Here is a 27,633-nt window from a genome sequence, read left to right as displayed (position 1 = left end):
CTGAATAAAATATTGAAATTTGAAAATTCCACATCATTGCATTCTGTTTTTATTCACAATTTGTACTGTGTCACAACTTTTTTGGAATCAGGTTTGTATATAAATGTGTTTTGTGGTTAGATCTTAAGTACATCTTAAGCAAAATTAAATATTTAAGCACGATCACAGAACATTTAACTTATTAAGCCTATTATCAAAAAGTTTGGTGAAACTTTATGTATTGCTATATTATGTTATAATATTTTTGTTATATTGTAATTCTGTTAATGATCCATGTGTTAATGTAGTGAAGTATGTAGTAAACAAATTTGTACAAGAAAAAATTACAAACTATAACCAGACTGTGACGTTAAACGATATTTTGTAATTAAGGAATCAAGACTCAGTCAGGCAGTGATAGAACATTCAGGGTCAAGGTTTTATTCTTTACAATGGGGAGAAAACATGGCTTCAAAACACAGATTCATCAAAGTGGCTGAGTAGAGCAGAGAAAGTCTGATTTAAGATGTTACTTTTACAGGAGAGGAGTAAATTACTGCACCCAGCAAACTTGAGCCACCTAGAGTAAGAAGACCAGTCAAAACTCTAGTCAAAACTATAATTCATCATCGGTAGAGGCATCTGTGGAGGCATGCTCAAATGGGTCTTCATCTTCTTTTTCAACAACAGGTCCATCATTGCCACCTAACGCTATTCGGGAATATGTTTCTTTCACAGTCACCAGGTCTCTTTTGATCTCCTCACATTTTTGTAGGACAGCACTGTATAGGCCACGGTAAGCTTCACCAGAAAGTCCTGAAGGGAAGCCTAAAATTTCGGATAGAAAATAAGAAAGTGTTTAGAAGTATGCACCACTACATCAATTTGGGACTTTCCAGGTATTATGATCTTTAAGCAGGTTATTTAAACTAGGCTATACTAAGTAAACAATATTTAGAAATTAGTAAACACTCCGTGTGGCCAGGTCATCTGACACTGCTCTAGCCTGGTCCTTCAAGGCCCTGTAGGTTCTTGTAAGCTGTGTCCAATGTTGTTTCATTTCCTCTACAAGTACAGCCTCTTCCTCAATCAGTCTCTCCAGCTGCATCACCTTGTCAAAAACTTTCTTCTTCATTCCTAAAGAAGTGTCAGGTTCTACAGAGATAAAAAAAAAATCAATTAACATAATACTACTAATCTTAATGCCTTTTGTTAGCAATATCCGATGTTAGTGGAAAAGATGTCTCAGGCAAAAAGTGACTGGTGTTGGATCTACAGTGTGGGAAAACAAAAGGACAAACCGACTTGACACATTACTCTGAGGAGTGACCTGTAGTAACTTCCTCTGGACTGTAGTTTGAGTGAGCTAAAAAAAGTTTAAAGAATGCAATGATGTCTGTGCATTTCTATGGTCTGAAACAAAGGATAAGCACATGGGCCTTTTCCTTTTTTAACCCAGAGTTTAATGAAGTAAGTGTTTGAAGAGGAATCACCAAAATGATTCATGTCAAACTTTACATACCAGAATCCCAAGGCCAGATAGGACTTTCTGTTGTAAGAAGGTCTTCAATTGAACCTACAGATTCTGTTGTGGTTGGAAGACCGTCGTATTGGGATATGGCATTAAACAGCTTTTTCTTATCCTCTCCAATCCGTCTTCGGATCTTGTGTCGCTGTTTGTTACGGTCTGCAGCACAAAAACACCACAGAGAGAGGTTTCAGGAGGATACGCATGAAGGTCATTGTGCTAATGGCGCCTTATAAACTACGGTATTGAGCTCACAGAATATCAGGGATTAAAAATGCAATTGTAGAATATTTAAACTACAATAATAAAAGTGTGGTCATAAAACCATAATAGATAACCTTGAATGTGACCAATTTTCAAGTTATCCAGGAAGTTGGGTGCTGATAACATTGGACATATAGGCAGAGTTAGGACAGTTCACTCAATGTACACTCACAGTATAAAGGTTACTAATGGTTCTTGTAGTAGAATAGGCGGGGCGAGACCGTGGTTCGAGTCCGGTGAGTAATTGTGAATTAGCGCCAGCTGTGCGCACACCGGGCTCGAATCACGTAGGAGATGGGAGCATATAAAAGGAACGAGCGACTGGACCGTCGAATAGAGAGGACCGGGCCCGAACTTGTGTTATGTTTGTATTTATATTTATGTTTTGTTCGCCGGCGGTCGTCCGTGAGGGGCCACCGGCTGTTGTATTACTTTATTAAATGTTTTGAATGTCTTTCGGTTTCCGACTCCTTCCTTCCATTTTATGTAAAACATGTTCGGGCCCGGTCCTCTCTCTTCGACGGTCCGGTCGCTCGTTCCTTTTATATGCTCCCAATCTCCTACGTGATTCGAGCCCGGTGTGCGCACAGCTGGCGCTCATTCACAATTACTCACCGGACTCGAACCACGGTCTCGCCCCGTCTACTCTACTACAGTTCTATATGCACAGTGTGCTGTAGACGTGAGACTTCAGTCTTCAGATGTGATAACATTTAAATAACTTAATAATATCAATACATATCACATTTTAAAATTAACCCCACAAGTACATGAGGGCATGGAAAGGGAAGGAATTGAAAAATTCGATTCAAATTCGGAATCGAATAGAAAAAGAATCGAACACTTGAAATTTAAATTACACTTATCAATTCCTATGTGCATATTTTCAGAAATGTGCATGTGTTAACTTCGGATAAAGCAAATGAAATACAAATTTACCACACATTTATTTAACCATGATGTAGTTGGTATTAAACTATGGTAATTTTTTTTTATAAATCAGACAAAACATGGTTGCTATGTACACAGAATGGTGCTCATAAACCGATATTTTTGGCAAATCTGTCAATAAGCAGGCTTAAAGGACCCTACAGGTCAAAGTTTTGCTTCTACTGTGGAATCAAAACTGGGAATCGATAACAATTGAAATCGATAAGCAGAATTGGAAATCAAAATCATCAAAATACCCAACCCTAGGCATGGAGCCTACTTACCGGTTACACGATACAGATCCCTCTTTTTCTGCTGGATGCCCAAAAATAGGCCTTCAATCAGATGTTGCAACGCCACTGGATCATCTGTTCAGAGGTCATCTGGAGCTGATATTTAGTAAAGGTATTTAATCAATATCATGCACTTTCTGTTCCATCAAAAATAGAACAATTAAACTATTTCTATAAAACACCTAATATAGACATTTTTAGGGATAAGGTGGTTAACATTTAGTGAAAAAATAAGTATTCAATGAATTCAAAATATTGACAATGGATATCAACAAATGTTTTGCCAAAGAATCTGAGAACATTTGCTCAGTTTGCTAATTGGTGAATAAGTGTTATGAAGTTTTTTGGGAGAAAGTTTCATCATCTTAGTTTACTTTAAAAAGAGAAAGAGCTCCCAATTATGCCATTGTTTTATTGTTTGGTTTGGTCATTCAATGTCACTAGAGGAGTCAGGTGTTAAAACACAAACGAGCAAGGAAAAATAACGTATTCAATATATATTTTATATATAAAATAACACGTTCAATAATTTTTAAATTTAAAAGAAACAGCAACAAGTACTTACTGTCAACTGCCCACTGTCTCACATCAGTAACCCACTGTTGTAGTTCCTCATCAGACCTTTGTGTGGACTTCTTTATAGCCTCAATGTCCTCTTTGACTTCCTTTGTCTTCTGGATAGTCTAAAAGCATAATTAATGGAAAGTCACACAAAACTGTCGCATTCCTAAATGTATAAGATACTGAGTACATACAAGTTATCAGTAAACATCAGTCAGATGAAATGTAATCTTCCTTGATGAATATTTTTTAGTTTTTACTTACCTTCAAGTACCGTGTAGACAAGTACTTGTGCAGGTTTCTTTTTTTTCGCTCATTCCATCCTCTGGCATGCAATGTGATCATATCTACTCGTGCTGTAAATATGAAAGAATTAAATGAGCTTTTTGAGCAGTGATGGTTAATCTACAAGTATGATTCTTGGAAAAAGCAAGCTGTTTTAATTGTTATGCTACCAAAGCACAATCCGTGAGCACTGAAAAAAAACACTTACCAGCCTTACTCATGTATTTTGTAGTTAGAGCCACACGGGACAAAAAGCTGTTAACTTGTTCAACTTCTTCACCAATGGTAGTGCCTGCCCCTGTTTGGTTTTTGCCACCCCACTGCACCTAAAACATGCACACCAGATGTCCAAACCACAAATATTGAGTTCAAGGAGGTCAAACAGGAAAAGAACTTACCATATTGTTTGAAGATATATTTACCTCACATTTTGTAGAATGCCCCTTTGCATGCATGACCGAAAGAAATGGCTTCATCTGAGTCAATTTTTTCATTTCTGGGAATGCTTGAGCCACCTTTTGTAGATAAGGCCAATATCTACACATGATGTCGGTGCAGAAGAACTTGCAATTTGTTTTTGTGGCCAGATCATTTTGCAAAAACAGAGGGTATGCAAATATCTCCCCCCTGAACATGTTCAGACCTCTAAGCAATATGCAGTGTCTGCAAACTGCCACCTCTAAGCCTTCTTCGTCACATTTGGAGTTTGTCTTCTTAGAGGTCTCCCTGGCTGCAGCCCATGTTGATGTTCCACAGGTGCCTTTTCCACTTACCTGTAACACAGAGTCATATCAAATATATACACAAAGTAAATGCTGATTTATTGACTACAGTCGTAAGTCTTTGACAAATATCTTACTGGCTTGATCTTCTCACGAACACAATCAACAAATGTTGCTACAGCTTTGTCATTGGCCAGAAAAACTCCATCAAAAAATGGTTGTTCCTCTACCCTACATAAATAAAATATGTTAAAAGCAAAAATGATTCACAAGACATTTTGACAGTGTAATGTTATCAATAATAATATACCCCTTTGTTTTGCTGAATCTATATAATTTTCTGTTTCCATCTGCAGACACAGCAACTGTATCTGGGGTGCAAGCTGGGCAAGAGAAGTGGTCAATGCCGCAGAGTTTTTCTCTTTCATGACGACAATATGTCCATTCAAGGAAAGCTTTTTGGAAGATGTCGCCACAAATGTAACCTCTCTGGAATTACAAAAATTTGAATACAGTGACATGCCAGTTAGACTTGCACAAATGAAGAAAACAAATGACCTTCCAGATGTTACCCTTCCAAATTGTTGTGAGCGCTGTTCTAACATTTTGACAAATGCTTGTCTTGAAAGACCAGGTGCATTGATCTTCAGGTCCTCAAAAGAGGTGAAAAGGTCTAGCTGGTATATGGTTTGAAATCCCACAGTGCCCGGCCAGTAACCACTACACAGCAGGTCTCCCACTTCAGGTGTCCATGACGCATGACATGTTCTGCAATTCATAACTGGCCGGTACATGTCATAGCGACCTGAAAAAAGATTAGATCACTTAAATTTTTTTTATCCATTTCTGATTCCAATTACATAACAAAATTGTAGTTGGAAACCATCACAGTAGTTGGAATCCAATTAAATGACACATTTTAAGGTAATAATAAGACAACTTTTAAATAACTTTGGACCTATATTGTTTCAATGGGATAATATTATACCATATCATTATAAAAATACAAAGAGTAAGAATATTACATTTGTTATTACTAACAACTTAACATTATATTATGTAAAGGTTTTCCAGAATGGTATTTGTGAAGGAACTGCGGGGGGTTTAAGAGTTTATATGAAAGGCTAACAATTAATTAAATAATACAAATGTTAAATTATAATAAATCATTTTAAAATTAAAATAAAAAACTACTAAAAAATAAAATAATTTATTTGTTTACACGCATGCGATTTTACCATAACCAATGACAGAGAACCAATGAACATGCAAATGTAATAATTATTCAAAAAAATATTTTTAAATCTCTGTGGTATAGATGAAATTGAATTGAATAACCTGATTAAAAGTTTTTAAAAGATTAAAAGATTAAATGCCAATAGACAAATACAATAGAAAAATTGCGTGTCATACAGTACCATTTATGCAAATGAGTGCAACTGATCGTCCGGCGACAACAGAGAGGTTTTGAGGGTCACAATCACACACTTTTTCAGGTTGTGTGATTGGCAGCAAGCACACTAGATGAAAGGAAAAATATATTACCAAAAAATAACATGATTTTAAGCTTTCCAGTAATTCCTACCTTGCTCATATATGACATTTTGGCCACTGAAGTCTTGCACAGCAGTTGATGGAGGGACAGGTTTATAGAACCCATCTATAAGAGTCTCTCTGTTGTGAAAAACTAGATGTTGATGCGTAGAAACATCACACTTTCCACAGTAACGGGGTTTAGGCAAACAGTCCTTGCACCTGATGACTGCTTCTTTCAAGCTGCAGTGATCACAAGGACCAAGATGTACACAGTCTGAAGCAAGCAAACTGTCAAGGAGTTTTGGTCTTGCTTCCTGCCAGCGTTCTTCAGACAAGGATTGCCTCAGTGCCCAATCATTAGATGCTGTTGATCTGGGTTCATCACAGTCAATTGCATCTTGGAGTAGATGTACTTGTAAATCTTGCAATAAATTAATTTACATTACAATTCCTTATCATGAACAAGCTTGTAAGAACACAAACACAGTTTATGTTGTTTAAAAAAACAATCTCTTGAGTGCTACACCTAAATATTCTGAAGCAAATCTGTACATTTTCATAAAATGCTTGCTCTATTATTAATTCAGAGACAGTTCTGATAGGTAAAAACTTACTACACAAAACAAATTTAAAGTAAGCATACCAATAATCCGATGTGCATCTACTTCTCCAAAATGTTTGGTAGTTGAGGCTTCAGATGTGTTTGTAGTTTCTAGAATTTTAATGCAGTAGCAGGCATACAAAGAACAGAACAGATGCAATGGGAACTCTTTCCACTGTTGAGCAGCTCATATGGGAATGTATTTTATCAAATTACCTGTCTGTTAGTATAAACAGACTTCAGGGTATAAATGTGAAAGATAAACAGTATTTGGTTGAACACATGATTGTACATCGAATCAACAAAAACAAAAAATTGCTTACCAAGCTCAACTTCTTGAGGGTTATTTGAAGAGGCACTGGTTGAGGCAACTGGTCTTTCAGATCGGTCTAAAAATAAAAGGGAAAAAAATGGTATTTACCAAAACTTAGTGAAAATCAAAGGGTCAAAAATATCAAAACATACCTGTCTTTCGTTTATGCTTCTCATAGACCAAGAATCCTTTTTGGTCTCTTTGTTTCCACCTGAGTTTTATCTTCTTTCTTTTTCGTTTTTTTGGTGTTTCTTTTACTGCCTCCTCACTCTGTATTACTCAAACACAAGAGGTAGAACAACGACTTCAAAATATACATATTTAAGAATGTGTTGAACACGTTTCTGAATATCAATTTTCAAGTTGCAAAAAATACAAACAGTGGAACACACACGCACACGCACACACATACAGTGAAATACTGCTTGATGCAGAATGCTGGTACATAATTTTATAAAAAATACCTGTAACTCCTCCAAATCAGCCATTATTTCATCGAGATCAGGCTCTAATCTCTCCTCCATATTTTACACTGCTGTAGGCTGACAATCCTTCTCAGTAATTTATTTTTTGACACCTGAGAGGCACAAAAAAAAGGACACATCAAAACAAATGAAAATATGTGGGTAACGGTTTGCATACAACTGGGAGGCCTCCTTGATTAAGTTTTTTTCCTACCCAGGCAGTGCCTAGGTAAATGTTCTCAATGATGGTTAATTGGGTGCCGGTGATGCATTGGGCAGTTTTCATCACCTGATGGAGTGTTTACTGTCCGATGTGGAGCTCTTGCCATACCACACTTGAGTGTGGTTTGGGAGTAGATCGAAATGTTAAATGCTTAAGTCAATGAACTGCATTCTAACACAAATTTTGATTGTTTGGTTAAGGCAGAGTGGAGCTCCTTTCTGGCATCAGGAGTGCTCACACATGATTCTATTGTTAACATTTACCATTACAATTACTACTGGTTTATGACTAAATATAAAAACAAAATGCTTTCATTGTGATATTTTATTTCTGTTTCATCAGCCATGTTTTCATCAATGTATTTTTCTACACTTTTTGAAGTATCACATTAGAAAAGGTTGATGGAAACCGCAAAATTGAAACAGATTTGCCCAATAAATTCTGATGTAGTGAGCATTTAACTGACATGACTGATCAGCTGTTAACGAAAGGAGAAAATCCACGGCTAAACATGCCTTTAAGGATTTTAAAGCACAACGTGAAGACCAAGAAGTGCATAAAAATCCTTTAAAATGATCCAGTAAAAAGGGGTCAAATTGTTACGTTACATATCATTATAACATAAATTAACTTTTTAAAACGAGGTTGTTACTTTAAAGTCCAGCCACATGGGCAGTTATCTTTAGCTCGAGCACCACTCATTCTGTGGCAGGTACGGCTGCTACATAAAATGCATGTTCAATACATAAATAAATGTAGTAATATGTAGTCATATGCAAGCATGGCATTGGCACAAGTTGGTGCTACATGGAAAGACTAACCTGATATGTCAACGTTTCACTGTACGTTTTTGAATTACCTGTAGTCTGATTAAAAGTATTTTAAAATGTAATTTAGCCTAATTACAACTATGCCAATAGACAAATACAACCAATTTTCATTGGTTAATGGAAAAGTGTTTTAGAGCTTGACGTTTTGCAGAAAATCTGTTATATTTGACATAAGAATACAAACTGTATTAAGGGATTACATTTTATGGAACATATTTTTCCATAATTATTTATTAAACCTAGTCTGTGGGGTAAAACGACCCCAGCAGGTATCACTGATAGTAAGTATGTACATCACATCCTTTCTTATTCCATCATGTAGTTTCTCAGGTTAGAAACATTTTCATATAAATAAATAAATAAGTTATTTCAGCTTAGTGCTTGTCACGTATGTAATGTGTTGAAAAACAAGTTAAAAACAGGGGTCACGCATGGATAAATGCATAACATTATAATACCACATCAACTGGGAAGATGAATGATGCATGCGTTTTAAATTACTTTTTAACTTCTGTTACTATAATATTTCGTCTTTTCACGTAAACATTTCAAATTGACTTCGATGTGTCCACATTCAACGATGTCTGCAGATTAAGACTACACCAACAACTGTAGGTTTTGACCTAAGTGTGATTTTCAGTTACAAAGATTATCCTTAAACTGGACATGAGTAACTTACTTATAGCGCGCACGCGCGCGCGCGTGAATTCAGTTCACTGAAGACTCGCTATGAACGGCTCATTTGAATCATTGAGTAGTTCAGACAATCGTAGATGAATCATTTGGCGTGATTTGCGAACCGATTTACCCGGTTCGTTAAAAATAATCATTTCTTTCATGAGGGGCACATCGTAATTTCTTTATTTCCAAATAAGGAGTAACGATATGCTTTATGTAATATAGCGGAGTAAAAAGATAAAAACGTCATTACTGTCCACCACTGCGAACAATAAACTGAATAATAAAGCGATCTATTTATATTTTCAAAGGTCGCCAAAAGCTTTATTAAGCTTACCGGATAACAAGCCACATAGCTACTAAATCTACCGCAGAATTCGTAACGGTAATTGTAAAAAAAAAACTTTAATTGTCGGCGGTGGCTAACGCTAGCTAAATTACTCATGCGTTAGCTTCACTTAACTGTCCTACTGGCGTCACGGGCAGTCGCATGATTCTAACGTTACAGTTTAGTTACCATTAGAGCAAACATGTTTCAGTAAAACAACGTGACACTTTACAATTTCACTAAAATAACGCAGACAGCATTAGGATAATGTGATATACTGTACATACCTCTGACGCTCAATCGTGTTGTATGTGGAGTCGACCGTCATCGATGTGTCACACAGAGGTCTTCTCTTTAGCGCCCCCAGTGGACTTTCGTGTCGTAAAACTGTAGAAATATGTACCTGCTAGAACGTATTTAGTGGCGCTGCAAAAAGTGTGCAGAGGTACGTCTTACCCATGAGACCAGGTTGGTTTACATGCATCTTAATACACAGAAACAGATGAACACAGACACATGTGTCCCAGTGAAATACAGGCTTAAGTCTCACTCCAAACTAAATACAAACACAAACTAGTCTCAGTATCTCCCAAACAAAAGAGGTTGTGCATTGAAGCAAACGCTTATATTTGAGTAAGAAATCAAAGCAGTTTGTTATGATTCACTGTGATATTTTCATCGTTTCAGCTTCTGTAAAGCCATCAGCAATGAAAAATGAATGTGCTGCTGTTCTCAGGTCAGTGTGAGACTTTACAAAATGTGTAAACCTTTTTATCTGAATGATAAATGTCTGAATTTATGTTTGTTCACAATATAATTGTGCAAACAAAAAATAAAAATAAATAATACAACTTTACAACAGAGGTTGATTGACAATGCCATGTGTAATTAAAAAGAAAAATGTTTGTCATTTTAATCAGTGCCATTTGTTGTAAGAATCAATAAATAATTTTCTTGAAAATGGAAATATAAGAAAACTAATACAAAGTAAACGTGAGATGTGTGTTTATGTCTTAAACAGTATTTAATATTGCACACAGTTAAAGGAACAATAATGGGTTTTTAGGAGGATCTATTAACAAAAATGCAATAAATTATAGAAAACGATGTCTTCAGAGGAGTATAAAGACCTTACGTAATGAACCCTTTTGTTTTTAATAGAATAAACTGTCCATTTTCAAGAAAATTATTTATCGTTTCTTACAACAAATGGCACTGATTTAAATGACAAACATTTTTTTTTCAATTACACATGGCATTGTCAATCAACCTCTGTTGTAAAGTTGTTTTATTTATGTTTATTTTTGTTGGCACAATTATATTGTGAACAAACATAAATTCACACATGCATCATTCTGATACAAAGGTTTACACATTGTGTAAAGTCTCACACTGACCTGAGAACAGCAGCACATGAATGTTTTTTTTCCATTGTTGATGGCTTTACAGAAGCTGAAACGATGAAAATAACATAGTGAATCATAACAAACACATTAAAAAAAACTAAGTAACTCAAAGTGAAGTAACATTTTTGAATTATAAGACGAAAACACAATGATGTTACCCAGCATGCATTTCAGTATGACGCTTTCTTTTGTTGATTGTCAACATTGTTGAGATTCACAGATTGTGATGTCCAACTGATTCAGAAAAATATTACTTAGTCAAAATGATTTCCAAATTAAAACAATCTTTTACTTTGTGGTAATGAAAAGTGGTAGAATTTGTCCAAATATGAATTGTTTCAATGTTATTTTTAAATAAGAATTTAAAAGATCTCTTAATGGAGACCCTACAGAAGTCTCTTGAGGAGAATCAAGTAAATGATGCTTTTATGATCACACTGTCACAAGATTTTATAATCGCTAAACAATTTCTCCCAGAAATAATCTCACATCTTTACAGACACAGAAGCAAGTGATTTGCAGTATGTTTAAGGCTGTCTAATGACAGATATTATGAAAAACACTTAATACATCACTTGATGGTATTAAAGAAATTAAAAGGTTAAATAATCTTCAATATTATGAGTTTAACTAGTAAACATGACAGGACTTGAACATCATAGTTTCCATTAGTGTCCTCTGCATATCATTTGTTTTTAAAACACGACGCTGTTTTTCATACATTAAAGGTCTTCGTGATCACCAGCTGTCACGCTCAATTGAGTTTTACTCGCGTCATTTAAGATGCATATTAGACACATCTGTGAGTTTGAACCCTGGTCTTCTCGTCGTGTTCTAAACAAATGATATGCAGAGGCCCCTAATGGAAACTCTGATGTTCAAGTCCTGTCATGTTTACTAGTTAAACTCATAAATACTGAAGATTATTTAACCTTTTAATTTCTTTAATACCATCAAGTGAATGGAATTCAGATATTCGTTGAACAATGCAAATTATGTTTTACTTACGTCTGTAATGAGATGAATTTGCATTGACTCAAAATGCCTTCTGTCTCTGTAAAGATGTGAGATTATTTCTATCATGAGTGTTTATGGATTATAAAATCTTGTGACAGTGTGATGATAAGAGCATCATTTATTTGATTCTCTTCATAAGACTCCTGTAGGACCTCCAGTTAGAGATTATTATCTGACTAAAATGATCTACCTACTCATCTATATATTTTATTTCCCCCCTGGAAAGAGAAAGCCTTGTGTTGTATTACCATGAAACAGGAAACAGCTTCAGTAGTTCAAGTACATGATTTTATTACCTTGAAACGCATGTATGTACACAGACACACACCTGGATCAGGATCTCCAAACCAATAACAGATTTTGCATTTAGGTGAATGCACACATTTGTGTAGGACACTAAAGCTGAAATGTTGAGACTGAACAAGCAAAGACAGTCTGATGTTCACTCCTGAGTGTTGTTGAAGGTAAACTTGTGTTTTCTTCTTATAATTCAAACCAGTCACTTCACTTTGAGTCACTTTGTTCATTTTCATGTGTTTGTTATGATTCAATAAAATATTTTCATCATTTCAGATTAATTTCATACTTGTGAAGCCATCAGCAATGGAAAAACCCATTAATGTGCTGCTGTTCTCAGGTCAGTGAGACACTTTTCATCAAAATGTTAAATGTTTGAATTTATGTTTGTTCAATAACAAAACTAATTGAACTTTATAAGGTTTAAATCAAAATAATATACAAATATGAAATTAATCAACTTTAAAACACAGTTTGATTGATGCCATGTGTGCATTTTTATCAGTTTGTCATTTAAATCACCATTGGCATATGGTGACATACACCGTTTATAAAAAAACTAATATAAAGTTAATTTCAAGTTAAAATGACAAACGATAAAATAATTATTAATTTCATTATTTATCATTAATAATTGTTCATAATTTAAATTTGCTTCGAATGTGAGGTTTTTCAGACTCATTTCAGTTTTTCTAATGGAATTAAATCAATTAAATGAGGCGGTTTGAAAAAAATTGAGTTAAATGATCTGAATGCAGCAAGACTTTTATTTGTTTATTTATTATAATTACAGTGAGGAAAATAAGAATTTGAACACCCTGCTATTTTGCGTGTTCTCCCATTTACAAATCATGGAGGGGCCTGAAATTGTCATCGTAGCTGCATGTCCACTGTGAGAGACATAATCTAAAAAAAATCCAGAAATCACAATGTATGATTTTTTTAACACTTTATTTGTATGATACAGCTGCAAATAAGTATTTGAACACCTGAGAAAAACAATGTGAATATTTGGTACAGTAGGCTTTGTTTGCAATTACAGAGGTCAAATGTTTCCTGTAGTTTTTCACCAGGTTTGCACACACTGCAGGAGGGATTTCGGCCCACTCCTCCACACAGATCTTCTCTAGATCAGTCAGGTTTCTACCCTGTCGCTGAGAAACACGGAGTTTGAGCTCCCTCCAAAGATTCTCTATTGGGTTTAGGTCTGGAGACTGGCTAGGCCACGCCAGAACCTTGATATGCTTCTTACAGAGCCACTCCTTGGTTATCCTGGCTGTGTGCTTCGGGTCACTGTCATGTTGGAAGACCCAGCCTCGACCCATCTTCAATGCTCTAACTGAGGGAAGGAGGTTGTTCCCCAAAATCTCGCAATACATGGCCCGGGTCATCCTCTCCTTAATACAGTGCAGTCGCCCTGTCCCGTGTGCAGAAAAAACACCCCCAAAGCATGATGCTACCACCCCCATGCTTCACAGTAGGGATGGTGTTCTTGGGATGGTACTCATCATTCTTCTTCCTCCAAACACGTTTCACGAGTTCACCTACACATATAACAGTGATGTTGATAGGGATAATGATAGAGCTTGGTTATGAAGGTTATGCGTATTTGGCGTGCTGTCCGGGAAGCGGGCTCCGAGCTCGCCAGATCTATCCGAGCCCGAAACACTCTACCTTGGTACGAGTGAGTGCGCCGAGCTCGGAACCGGTCTGAGCCCAGAGCACACCCCCCGGGGTTCCTGCGGATATTTAGCTTTGGAGAGGAGTAGGGGTGGAGGAGGGATGCTTAATCTTAGGAGATCGAGCAGGTAAGATGGTTTCCCTATTTATTAGCGAGCTTGCTAGGGCTAAATGTGTACAGCTGTGATTGCTGATTATAGACCAGCCCGCTGATTATATGCTCCGGCTCCTCCAGAACTTTGTTAATTAAACATCATTTAGTGGAATTATGACCAAAAAGTTCTATTTTGGTCTCATCTGACCACATGACTTTCTCCCATGACTCCTCTGGATCATCCAAATGGTCATTGGCAAACTTAAGACGGGCCTGGACATGTGCTGGTTTTAGCAGGGGGACCTTCCGTGCCATGCATGATTTCAAACCATCACGTCTTAGAGTAATACCAACAGTAACCTTGGAAACGGTGGTCCCAGCTCTTTTCAGGTCATTGACCAGCTCTTCCCGTGTAGTTCTGGGCTGATTTCTCACCTTTCTTAGGATCATTGAGACCCCACGAGGTGAGATCTTGCATGGAGCCCCAGTCCAAGGGAGATTGACAGTCATGTTTAGCTTCTTCCATTTTCTAATGATTGCTCCAACAGTGGACCTTTTTTCACCAAAGGCAGACTAACAGGTCTTTGAGGGTCAGAATTCTAGCTGATAGACAGGTGTTCAAATACTTATTTGCAGCTGTATCATACAAATACATAGTTCAAAAATCATACATTGTGATTTCTGGATTTTTTTTAGATTATGTCTCTCACAGTGGACATGCACATACGATCGATGACAATTTCAGACCCCTCCATGATTTCTAAGTAGGAGAACATGCAAAATAGCAGGGTGTTCAAATACTTATTTTCCTCACTGTATGTGACAATACCGACACTACTAGCCAATGTCAAAAGTGCAAAGTTTAAAGTCACCAGGGAAAATATGCTGTATAATTGTGATTGACATGTTTAATTTTGCTATTGTTAATGTAAGAATGTAAACTTCTTATGTCCCATTGTCTAAACAATATTCTACGGTTGAAGAGTCTAGCCGACGGAACACACAGAGTTTCAGGCCTGGAGACAAAGTTTGACATAGACACCAGGTGCTTGTTCAATCAGAGTCCAATGTTTATTGTTTAGGACTATTATTTATAAGCTTGCATCAGGAGGCGTCGTATAAAACCACCAAAACAGTGGAAAATCACCAGACTTTCTGTTTAGTCTTATTCCTCCTGAACAATCAGATATGATCACAAAGTACGTATTCAATATTACAGTATCAAAACAATTGTCCCTTTACATCATTAGGAATCCTTGAGATGGAGAACAACAGATACTTATATCAACATATGACAGCATAAGATATGCTACAACTTTCAACGAGGTTAAACAACAAGAAAGTAAGGCACATCTTATGTGAATAGAAGCTAATATTAATAGGAACGAATACGAATGAATACATATGATATATGAACTTTGTATTAAACACAGATTCAATATTTGTAGAGGACAGGACGAAATCCAGATTCTCACAGTTAACTATGCAGTTTTTGTTTTTATTTGAAATCTAATGTCTTCCATTTCTAGATAACATTGGTGATGAGTACATATCATTCAAGCTGTAAACTCTGGATGTTCAGAATGGTGGCAGACAGTGTTAAGTCTAAACAAACATACTATGAAAGTACAATAATGATCAATTTGTACTGAGAACATGTAAAGTGACTAATGTCATATTAAATATAGAGTAAAGGTTTGAACCAAAGCATAAATACAACTTTAAGAATACTAATGAAATTAACCATAACATTTAAAGTTTGTTACACATTATTTTTAGTTGAAGCGAAGTTCAAGCATCATTTTTCCAGTGTACACCTTTTCAGTCTAGTGCGCACTCACATGGACACTGTTCATTGTAATGGCCATATATTATTTTTTATTTAAAAATATTAACATAATATGATTTGGAGATGCTGATTCTCATCCCAGCCGCTTCACACTCGGCTGCAAACCGTCCCAGTGGATGCTGGAGGTCCTGGTCTGATGGGGCCAGCACGATGACATCATCCGCAAAGAGCAAAGATGAAATCGTGTGGTCCCCAAATCCGACGCCCTCTGGCCCCTGGCTGCGCCTAGAAATTCTATCCATAAAAATTATGAACAGAACCGGCGACAAAGGGCAGCCCTGCCGGAGTCCAACATGCACCGGGAACAAGTCTGACTTACTGCCGGCAATGCGAACCCAGCTCCTGCTCCGGTCGTACAGGGACCGGATGGCCCTTAGCAAAGGGTCCCGAATCCCATACTCCCGGAGCACCCTCCACAAGATGCCGCGAGGGACACAGTCGAATGCCTTCTCCAAATCCACAAAACACATGTGGATTGGTTGGGCAAACTCCCATGAACCCTCCAGCACCCTGGAGAGGGTATAGAGCTGATCCAGTGTTCTACGACCGGGACGGAAACCACACTGTTCCTCCTGAATCCGAGGTTCTACCATCGGCCGGATTCTCCTCTCCAGTACCCTGGCATAGCCTTTCCCAGGGAGGCTGAGAAGTGTGATAGTTGGAGCACACCCTCCGTTCCCCCTTCTTAAAAAGAGGGACCACCACCCCGGTCTGCCAGTCCAAGGGCACTGCCCCCACCTGCCACGCGATGCTGCAGAGGCGTGTCAGCCAAGACAGCCCCACAATATCCAGAGACTTGAGGTACTCAGGGCGGATCTCATCCACCCCCGGTGCCCTGCCACCGAGGAGTTTCTTGACTACCTCGGTGACTTCAGCCCGGGTGATGGGCGAGTCCGCCTCCGAGCCCTCGGCCTGTGCTTCCTCAATGGAAGACGTGACGGCGGGATTGAGGAGATCCTCGAAGTATTCCTTCCACCGCCAGATGATATCCCCGGTCGAGGTCAACAGCTGCCCCCCTCCACTGTAAAATGCGTTGGTAGGGCACTGCTTCCCCCTCCTGAGGTGCCGGATGGTTTGCCAGAATCTCTTTGAGGCCGACCGATAGTCTTTCTCCATGGCCTCACCAAACTCCTCCCAGGCCCGAGTTTTTGCCTCCCCAACCACCCGGGCTGCAGTCCGCTTGGCCTGTCAGTACCTGTCAGCTGCCTCGGGAGTCCCACAAGCCAACCAGGCCCGATAGGACTCCTTCTTCAGCTTGACGGCATCCCTTACTTCCGGTGTCCACCACCGGGTTCGGGGATTGCTGCCTCGACAGGCACCGGAGGCCTTACGGCCACAGCTCCAAGTAGCTGCGTTGACAATGGAGGTGGAAAACATGGTCCACTCGGACTCAATATCTCCAGACTCCCTCGGGATCTGGTCGAAGCTCTGCCGGAGGTGGAAGTTGAAGATCTCTCTGACAGGCGATTCGGCCAAACGTTCCCAACAGACCCTCACTATACGTTTGGGTCTGCCGAGTCTGTCCAGCTTCCTCCCCCGCCATCGGATCCAACTCACCACCAGGTGGTGATCGGTTGACAGCTCCGCCCCTCTCTTCACCCGAGTGTCCAAGACATACGGCCGTATGTCAGATTAAACAACTACAAAGTTGATCATCGACCTCCGGCCAAGGGTGTCCTGGTGCCATGTGCACTGATGGACACCCTTATGCTTGAACATGGTGTTCGTTATGGCCAAACTCTAACTAGCACAGAAGTCCAATAACAGAACACCACTCGGGTTCAGATCAGGGGGGGCCGTTCCTCCCAATGACGCCCCTCCAGATGTCACTGCCGTTGAAGTCCCCCAACAGAACGACGGAGGCCCCAGTCGGGGAAGCACCCCTCCCAGAGTCTCCAAGAAGGCCGGGTACTCTACACTGCCATTTGGCCCATAGGCACACACGACAGTGAGAGACCTATCCCCGACCCGGAGGCGCAGGGAAGCGACCCTCTCGTTCAACGGGGGTAAACTCCAACACATGGCGGCTGAGCCGGGGGGCTATAAGCAAACCCACACCAGCCCGCCGCCTCTCACCCTGGGCAACTCCAGAGTAGTGAAGGGTCCATCCTCCCTCGAGAAGTGTGGTTCCAGAGCCCAAGCTGTGCGTAGAGGTGATCCCGACTATCTCTAGTCGGAATCTCTGGACCTCACGCACAATCCCTGGCTCCTTCCCCGTCAGAGAGGTGACGTTCCATGTCCCTAGAACTAGATTCCACGTCCAGGGATCGGGTTGTCGAGGCCCCTGCCTTCGACTACCACCGATCCACTTTGCACCGGCCCCTTACGGTCCCTCCTGTAGGTGGTGGGTCCACGGGAGGGTGGCCCCACGTCTCTCCTTCAGGCTGAGCCCGGCCGGACCCCATGGAGGAAGGCCCGACCACCAGGCGCTCGCATCCGAGCCCCAACCCGGGCCTGGCTCCAGGGTGGGGCTCCGGCTGCGCCATGCCGGGCGACGTCACGGTCCTCGATTTTGTCGTCATCATTAGGGTTTTTTTAACCGCTCTCGATCTGACCCGTCGCCTAGGCCCTATTTGCCTTGGGAGACCCTACCAGGGGCATATAGCCCCAGACAACATAGCTCCTAAGGTCTTTCGGGTACTCAAACCCCTCCACCGTGGTAAGGTGGCAGTTCAAGTAGAGGGTCCTCCAAATCTGAGGCCATGGTTCTCAGTCGGAAAAGGGTGGCTTGCTCACTTCAGGTAGGTGGAGAGTTCCTGCCTCAAGTGGAGGAGTTCAAGTATCTGGGGGTCTTGTTCACGAGTGAGGGAAGGCTGGAACGGGAGATTGACAGACGGATCGGGGCAGCTTCTGCAGTAATGCAGTTGCTGTACCGGTCTGTCGTGGTGAAGAAGGAGCTGAGCCGCAAGGCGAAGCTCTCGATTTACCGGTCAGTCTACGTTCCTACTCTCACCTATGGTCATGAGCTGTGGGTCATGAACGAAAGGACAAGATCCCGGATACAGGCGGCCAAAATGAGCTTTCTCCGCAGGGTGGCCGGGCGATCCCTTAGATCTAGGTTGAGAAGCTAGGTCACTCGGGAGGAGCTCAGAGTAGATCCGCTGCTCCTCCACATCGAGAGGGGCCAGCTGAGGTGGCTCGGGCATCTTTTCCGGATGTCCCCTGGACACCTTCCCGGGAAGGTGTTCTGGGCATGTCCCACCGGGAGAAGACCCCGGGGAAGACCTAGGACACGCTGGAGGGACTATGTCTCCCGGCTGGCCTGGGAACGCCTGGGTGTCCCCCCGGAAGAGCTGGAGGAAGTGTCTAGGAGAAGGGAAGTCTCTGCTTAGACTGCTGTCCCCGCGACCCGGCCCCGGATAAGCGGAAGAAGATGGATGGATGGATGGAACATTGAGATTGAGATTCAATTTTATTGTCATTACACATGTACAAGTACTATGCAATGAAATGTATCAAGAAGGAAATACAGCATAACATGAGGAAGGTGGGGAGAAAAACAAGCACACAGTACACATAGACAAGACTTGCAACAGGGTAGGTAATCCAGCTCCGGCAAGCAGCCATCCGGTCCTGCAGCCATTACGGCGCTTAACACAGACCAGCTTGCCAAGCTGGCGGGTCAAAGCGACGGAGGCTTGGAATTGGTCACAGTCTGTGTTTGTGTGTGTGTCTGTATGAGCGATAAGGTCCAAAAGTCTGTGTGTGTGTGTATGATGGGGGAGGGAACGCAAGAGCGTCTCGCCACATTGCCCTTCAGGGTTGTTTCTCCAGTATCGGCCAAGGCCAATCCTGGTTCAGGGGGGCCGAAAAGATAAGATTGCAGTTGTTTCGTCTTGAGGCGAGTAAACCGCATTCCATTTCCACGGCTACTCTCTTTGTCCATTTTGGTCTCTAGCATCATCAATTTTTCTTTCCATAGCCGTGAGCTTTTTTAAGATATAATCCATATTGCGATTGATAGTCTCAGTCTCAGTGCTGACCGCTCTTCCCATGGCCTCCGTCAAAACGGGAAGCCTTGTGAGGCTTTGGACAGCTGTTCCCGTTTTAAGAACTTTGCGATAACCCAGGGCAAAGCATAATCCAATCAGCATAACACCTGTTATCATGGTTCCGAAAAGGTAAATATCTTCAATGTCCTCAACGGAAAGAGCCGCCAGACACACAATACGCCATTTCTCCCACCCGTCTATCGTGTAGCCAGCTGCGAACATTCCGTCAAGGCAGTCAGGTTCACCCGAACCTGTGTTCCTCGTTGAGAAAATGGTGTCAATTGCGCTAAGAGACCAGTTGATCAGATCCATAATTTCCAAGTTTCGAGAGCAGTGCAGAGAGAGTCTCTCAATAGATGAGACGAGACAAGACAGGAGACAAAGCAGGGAAGATATGGGCAAGGACGGGGAGTGAGAAAATGCGACCGCCTCCGGTGAGAGCCAAACAAGAAGAGGTGAGAGCCAAACGAGAAGAGGATATTATAATATGATATTAAATAAATTCACACTGACCTGAAAAAATAAGAAAAAATGAATCAAAATTTTCATTGGTGAATTACTCTGCAAGTAATTCATGACAGAATGTTTCTTTTTGGGCAGAGTTTCCTTTTAAGGGACAGTTTCTTACACAAGGATGAGATCACACCAGGACTATGCCGCTCAACCTGAATTTGCCAAGTGGTTGATTTTCTCAGGACAACATATTTTGTTAACCTAAGAACAATTTTTATAAATAAAACGTAAACCCACACTTTAGGGAAGGGCTTCTCTGAGAGGACAGGGGGTAGTTTCAGGTAAGTGTAGCAGAGAACAGTGTAGCAGGTGTACCAACAACCCACCCTGCGAGATGGGTGCATCAAGAAAGCGGACTTCCTTGGTGTCACCCTTCTGCTCAAGGTATAACCGGGGATGTCTGTCCTGCACCACTACCGTGGACATCGTCCGACCCAGGGCCCGTGCCACCGCCTTGGTCTCCCGTAGAGCGCTGCCAGCGGTGGCACGGAGATCCTGTATTATACCCGGGTCAGCCGTACCCTCGTGGAGCTCTCTCAGCGCCCTGGCCTGGCGGACCCGCAGGATGGCCATGGCGTAGAGAGAGGAGGCAGCTTGGCCCGCGGCATCGCAAGCTTTCGACACCATTGATGCCGAAGTCTTACGTTCTTTGGACCGTAGGCGTGCCCGATTCTCCCCAGGTGGTAGCCGCCTGCGGGACAGGTGCACCGCGGGCGGACGTTCCACCCCTGGGGGATCTTGACGCAAACCTTGGCTGCCCCACCATCGAGGGAAGTAAGGGAGGCGGAGCTGGTTTTTACTGGAGCGATCCCTGAGTGGATTGCTCCAAGTTTTACACAGCTCCTCATGCATCTCCGGGTAAAAAATGGCACCCGGGGTGGGCGCGGTTTGCACCGCGTTCCGACTTCAGGAACCACGTATTCCTGGGTTAGCATGAATGACATCACTTCTGCTTCCTCCTAACTCGACCACTGGGGGTGGAGCTCGGATTCGTCAGAGTCGGATGGCAGTCTCCCTCCGATGCTGCGAGCGACATCTCATCTACGTCACACATCGTTCCCGATGTGTGTGCTTGAGAATCCGGACGGTATACCAACGCCGGTTGGGGAACATTCAGAAGAGCGAATCGGGGTGCGATCGGCCCGTGAGCACTTAGCTGGCGGGTTTACGTTCGCAGAGTCCCCATATCACTAACGCTGCTAACGTGGGTGGTCATCGGGACCGTAGCCACAGATGTCACAGCCCGGGTAGCAGACAAAATGGTGGCTGGTTCCCGTAGGAAGACAGTCACCCGTGACCACGACTTCTGAATGACAATCCGCCCGCAGTGCGGGCAAATGTGTCAACGAATGCTGCTTCAGCGTGCTGGACGCCCAGAGACCTAATGCGGCGATCGTGTCCATCCCCCTCCTCAATGACAGTGCCGCTCCCAAGAGAACAGCGGGACATGCCGCGCTGGAGAAGGCTCAGTCAGTCCTGGAAAGGACTTTTTAGAAAAAATCTCTAACACATCCGGAATCGCCGAGACGCCCAGGGGAAGGTCGCTGCAGGTAGGGATGATCCGCTGCTACACGTCTTAGATCCGGCAATGTAGAAGAAGAATTCATAGAATTCGTTCTGTTCGTAGTCATGAGCGATGGCTCTGAACAACAAAAGGTAAATGAATGCTGCACGCTGGCTTCATTTTTTACCGGATATCCGGGGGCGGAGCCCGGCATGCAAATTTCATTCGCCAAATTTCATTGGCCTTTCTATAGTAGTCAGAGTTGATTGGTTCTCAAGGGCGAACCCAACGTCGAGAGACCGACAGAAAGAGAACTGTGATGGCACATGACAGTCCTGATGACGGCATTTTCCATTATTCATAACAGCAGAATTATTTGTGTCAGTTGATTGTTAAGTCTCCCAGTTCAGATATTTCACAGGATCACCCAGAGACCACTTCCATTTATAAACAGCTGTTCTCTTCAGTCCAATCCAGACCTCCAGGTTATTCACAGTGTTCTTCAGCTCGTTCATGTCATTGATGTTGTTGACTGTGGCCAGATCTGTGTAGTTCTCTCTGCAGTATTTCTGAGCTTCAGTCCAGTTCATCTTCATGTGCATATAGTGATAGCAGTGCTGTCTGCATTCAGATATTTAACAGAGTTTTTATTCAAACACATTCACTCAGAGCTGGATCTAAGAGGAAGAGGGCTGACACAACACAATCATCATTTTCTAATGCAATGTTTGTATTGAAGAAGCAGATTCTGACAGATGTTAGCCTTTCTGTGCCTCACAATTAACTGAGTCAAAGGAACAAGATAACAAAAAATGTAAGATAAGTGTTTTTTTTACAGTGTACAACAACAAAAGGCCACAATATTAGACATCTGTGCACAGATTATCTTCCTTCTTCACGAGAGAACATGTGCGCTTTGTTTGGAAACGACATTTGTATGGATTTGAATTTTAACCACAGTCACAACAGTGCACACAGAAATATGCATGAACGGACCCCTGTGACATCAACATTTGCATACAAAGAGTTATTGGTCACCGGCTGCAGGCAAACTACATTTAAATCAGAAAGAGACCTGAACACGTGAATGTATCGTTTTAAATAACAAATTTACTTTCAACTTTAGGTGAACTGACCATTTAAATGTTCAGCAAATAAACAAGTAAATTGTTTCTTTATTATAATTTATTATTATAGTCAAACCACAACCTATAAACACTTTTAAGCCACACATATGTCGTAGTGAAGGTCTGAGGAGGATTTAATGGGTGGTATAGCAATACTTGGTAGCCATTACATTTATTCACAGTAAGATGTTTAAATATATATTTAGTGTCATAAGAAATAATGAAAACTCACACTTCTATTAATATCATAACGACTGACTGATGGAATAAAGAGGAATAAAGCGAGTGAGTCCGGTGACACAATCTGAGAGCCTCATCTTATTAGAATTATCCATTTTTGCTTCTTTTAGCGTCATTGTTCCGACCCAGAAACAGAAATCACACATGAGATGAGAAAACATATAATGTTGACATCTCACACCACAAATCTCTTTTCTCACGCAGGGCCGTACATCAATGTGACCTACTTTCTTAAATAAGACCTCAAGTCAGGCCGGGGGAAGTCTTCCCTCTGGAAGCATAAGACCCCCAGCACAGAGGCGTTTCCCCATAGTGTGGTCATCTATCTCAAAAGGGAACGGCTGAAGAACTCGCTGACTGTAGTACGAAAGTCTACCAGACCTGTTTCTTTATAGTCATGCCTAAAATCTACAAGTTTGTTGTTTTACAGTAAATATATATATTTAGTAACACAACACATCAACCTCTGCTGTGTCTCTTATTATCTTGTGTTTGCTGGCTGACACACACATGTAAATAAGAGAACGCACAGCTTGTTTCTTCTCATTTGAGTGAACAATTATACAATTAAGCAGTATGTAAAGTATGCACATTAGTCTTTCTACAGAAAAAAAACAAAAGATGTGAGGAGCTGAAGACCAGAAGTAATATAATGACACATGAATACACAGAGAGAGAGAAACAGCAGCAGATTCAGGAGAGAAACACACAAGAGATAAAGAGTAAGACCTATTTACATTCTAATTCTTATTAAATCATTGTTTTGAAATGACTCTGTTTTTGTGAATTGATCTGAAAATAACTTTGAATGAAACTTAATCAAGAAACTAATTTTCTGAAGAGATACAGTAGTGATAGAAATGTTGACTTTTAACTTCATTGACTTTTATACATGACACAAACTAAGCAAACTTTTATGTCATACTCACAGATTTATTTGATTTTAAAATTGCATATGAATTTATGTTGAATGCTAAAATTTTGAACAAACAGAAGTTTAACATTTGAGGTTTGTAATGCGTTTCTTCCTCAGAAATGGCTCAGATTCTGTATTTCAGTCTTCTTGTCATTGGTGAGTTTGTGTTTCTGGTTTTACGTTTGATTTAAATGTCAGGAGAATTAACACCAGAGTTATACGTCTGTCTATAAATTATTGTTCTATTAAAGAAAAAGAGCCATTTTATAATAATTACATTATTAAATATATCCCACCCCCAAGCAAAGGTTATGTGTCCAAAAGACGTCTTTCCTGCGTCTTTGTTGATGTTGAAAATATGGTCAATTGGAATTCTTAACTTTTACTGCAAAAAAAACACATTGATTAGTAATTGTATTATTATATAAATATATCTATTGAATGATGATGGTTTGATCATTTTATATTAGTTTTTCCTATTTTTGGGGCCCCTGTCAGTCAATGAAACTTGGAAGTGTCCTTACTTTTCCCCCCTTTACAGCGCCCCTGATGTCAAGGTTCTAGTTTATTAATGTAAAATGACTTTAGCAAATTAAAATAAAACAGGTTTTCTTGACACAGTAATAAGACATCAACATTCATCAGAAGAAACCTCAACAATGGTGAAAATCATCAAACTAACACGGATAAACAGATAAAGCGCAATGCATGCTGGGAATCATGAATGAGTTTTGTTCTATGATATTACCCAGCATGCATTTGTTGATTGTAAATATTGTTGGTTTCATACACTGATGCTTGATGTCTAGTCAGTGATTTCTGAACACATGTTGTTATTTTCAGTAACAAAATTTGATTTCTGAGCTAGGTTCCCTTGACTCTAATAATCCCCCCACACTAAATGAACATGATAGTTAACAGATGAATGAAGTTTCCCTTTATTGACACGACATAGATTTAGATGGTCCACCTTAGACATAATCACCATGTTTAATATGAAACTACTATATTTTTAAAATATGACATTAAAATATCACTTATTGTTACTACTGAGAATCTATATAAATTTATTTTGAGATCTTTCATGCTCTCAAAATCTTTTTTCAAAATCTACTTTTTTCAAAATATTGATGATGTTTCTTAATATATTGTGATATTAACATATTTTAATTAATATTAATATTTTTTTTATTGAACAAAAATTAATGATTTTATTCATTCAAATCAACAAAAAGTAGAATCAACTTTGCTAAAATGATTATTGTGAACAAGTAATTGCTTAAAAGTTATGAAAGCCAGATTATTTTATTTTAAATGGGTCATATGTGACCCTGGACGACTAAACCAGTCTTATGGGTAAATTTTTCAAAATTGAGATTTATACACCACTTGAAAGCTGACTAAATACGCTTTCTATTGATATCTAGTTTGTTATGATAGGACATTATTTGGCCGAGATATAACCATTTAAAATTCTGGAATCTGAGAGTGGGAAAAATCAAAATATTGAGAAAATCGCCTTTAAAGTTTTCCAGAAGTAGTCCTTAGCAACGCATATTACTAATGATGGGAAATAAATGAAACTAACACCATTGATTTACCACAGCTTAAACTGTATACACACAAAATTTCATAAAAATAATTTTCCAGGAACATATACAATTTTACACATGAATTTTACACTTGAGCTGGCACCGAATCATCATTAACAGAGGCAGATCTACATGCTAAGATGATGTTTGTTTACATTTTGTCAAAGCAAAATTGGCATAACTCTGACATAAACAACTCATGAAAACCACTACTTTGTAAAGAAGGCATTTAAGAACGTTTGTGACTGACTGACCTGAACTTTGAAGAATTTTCCCACTCAAGCGGGTTGAATTCTGTGTTCGCAGTGAACACTTTGTATTCCTTCATGGCACGGAGTCGAAGCGATCTAAACATTGATTGAATTCGTCGTCTTCCGGGTCATCCTCTTATGTCAAGACGGTCTCTGGACATTCTGTATTATCTTCCCAATGATTTGCGAAACAATCATTTACTAGGTTCGTTAAATTATTGCTGTCATTAGCGTTTAGATTGAGCAAACGCACTTCCATCAGAATCCATGTTTTGAAGCGCGATCATGACGGATTGTGTACGCTGCGCACGTGAGACGCTATAGCAGGCCGTTGCTAAGAGGAAACAGGTTTGTTTTAACACTCTCTATTGGCTTACCCTTGTAATGACATAGAAGAGAGTAGATGAACTTGAAAGCGGAATCTCTTAACTTTACATAGATACCAAACTTGAATGGGTAGTTTTCATAGAGCGGACAGCAGCGAGTTAAGTTTGTAGGCATGTTTCTGACCATTTTTTGTTCGCGATATTAAGGGATCGCCTCACAAAAATAAAGTTTTGATATATTTAAGGTAGGAAATTTACAAAATATCTTCATGGAACATGATCTTTACTTAATAAACTAACGATTTTTGGCATAAAATAAAAATTGATCATTTTGACCCTACCAATGTATTTTCGTCTTTTGTCAGAAATATACCTGTGCGACTTACGACTGGTTTTGTTGTCCAGGGTCACATATGTTGATGTTAATTCTTTCAGTGTTGCTGTAATAAAGACACAAATAAATCACAATATTACACCTGGAGATAAACTTTCATTACTGGAAAACAAAGAGCCCAACTAAAGGAAACACTAAACACTATCATAGTGAATTCTTATTGTTGATGTTTCTTCAGTGATTGTGTTTGTTAACAGCAGGTGTTCATCATTAATGATCAATCATCACTTGTAATGTGAACTCAATTGATTATTTAACTGAATGAATAATTAAACATTTCACACCAGAAAGACTCTGCTTCAGTGTAAGTTTAACACCAATAGGTATGAACTCATTTTTACACCAGAGACTTTACTGTGCAGTGATCGTCCAGTGATGGGGATTGTTCTGAGCCCACTTTACAGGCTTCTGTTTATGTCCAGTTTACATAACCGCTTTATTAATGCGTAAAACATGAGTAAAATCAAACACACACAATAACTATATAAAGAACTATAATCAACAATAATTATTTCTGTTTTAATATTTTAATCTTCAGTAATGAATGCGTGTTTTCAGTTTTTTTAACATCCTAAATCATTTAAATCCTGCATGTATTGCAGTCATATATTTCAGTGTTTGTTGAATGTCAACAAAAGCAAACCTTAAGAAAGTCTGAGATAATGATAATAATTAATAATTGAATAAAAAATATCCGGGTTATTTCATAACACATTATTTTCATACTTTTTCTAAAATTTGCAGACATAAGTTCCCTTTCTGTCGGTCTCTCGACGTTGTGTCGAGAACGACAGATGGGGTTCGCTCCTGAGAACCTATCAACTCTGACTACTATAGAAAAGGCCAATGAAATTTGGCGAATGAAATTTGCATGCCGGGCTCCGCCCCCGGATATCCGGT

At 40.0% G+C, this 27,633-nt stretch overlaps 1 protein-coding gene across 3 annotated transcripts; it reads right to left on the bottom strand.

Moving 5' to 3' along the window:
• Positions 1-449: 449 nt before the first annotated feature.
• LOC130420328 (uncharacterized) lies at positions 450-26,272 on the bottom strand. 3 transcript variants are annotated; one of them, XM_056747527.1, is made up of 18 exons: positions 26,017-26,271; positions 9,823-9,961; positions 7,477-7,589; positions 7,165-7,282; positions 7,023-7,088; positions 6,742-6,810; positions 6,148-6,519; positions 5,981-6,082; positions 5,135-5,367; positions 4,873-5,051; positions 4,700-4,793; positions 4,263-4,613; positions 4,049-4,166; positions 3,820-3,911; positions 3,560-3,677; positions 2,986-3,090; positions 1,502-1,666; positions 451-1,134 (listed from the first exon to the last, which is right to left on the bottom strand). In XM_056747527.1, exons 3-16 carry the CDS (start codon positions 7,534-7,536, stop codon positions 3,074-3,076), a joined length of 1,989 nt encoding a protein of 662 aa, XP_056603505.1. In that variant the 5' UTR covers positions 7,537-7,589; positions 9,823-9,961; positions 26,017-26,271; the 3' UTR covers positions 451-1,134; positions 1,502-1,666; positions 2,986-3,073. The 3 variants fall into 3 exon arrangements, with proteins under 3 accessions (XP_056603506.1, XP_056603505.1, XP_056603504.1); XM_056747528.1 differs by lacking the exon at positions 9,823-9,961 and having other exon boundaries at positions 450-1,134; positions 26,017-26,272; XM_056747526.1 differs by lacking the exon at positions 26,017-26,271 and having other exon boundaries at positions 9,823-10,176.
• Between the last annotated feature and the right edge of the window lie 1,361 nt (positions 26,273-27,633).

Source organism: Triplophysa dalaica, chromosome 5 (genome assembly GCF_015846415.1).
Source record: "Triplophysa dalaica isolate WHDGS20190420 chromosome 5, ASM1584641v1, whole genome shotgun sequence".
In the NCBI taxonomy this organism is placed as follows: domain Eukaryota; kingdom Metazoa; phylum Chordata; class Actinopteri; order Cypriniformes; family Nemacheilidae; genus Triplophysa; species Triplophysa dalaica.
This window is presented reverse-complemented; position numbering and strand designations above follow the sequence as displayed.

Coding starts and splice junctions, on each gene's coding strand:
- LOC130420328 (XM_056747528.1), bottom strand. CDS start 7,536: ATGGAGGAGAGATTAGAGCCTGATCTCGATGAAATAATGGCTGATTTG. Junction 6,520..6,741: donor AGATGCACATCGGATTATTG/GTATGCTTACTT, acceptor ATTTATTGCAAG/ATTTACAAGTACATCTACTC. Junction 3,678..3,819: donor TGTCTACACGGTACTTGAAG/GTAAGTAAAAAC, acceptor TTATGCTTTTAG/ACTATCCAGAAGACAAAGGA.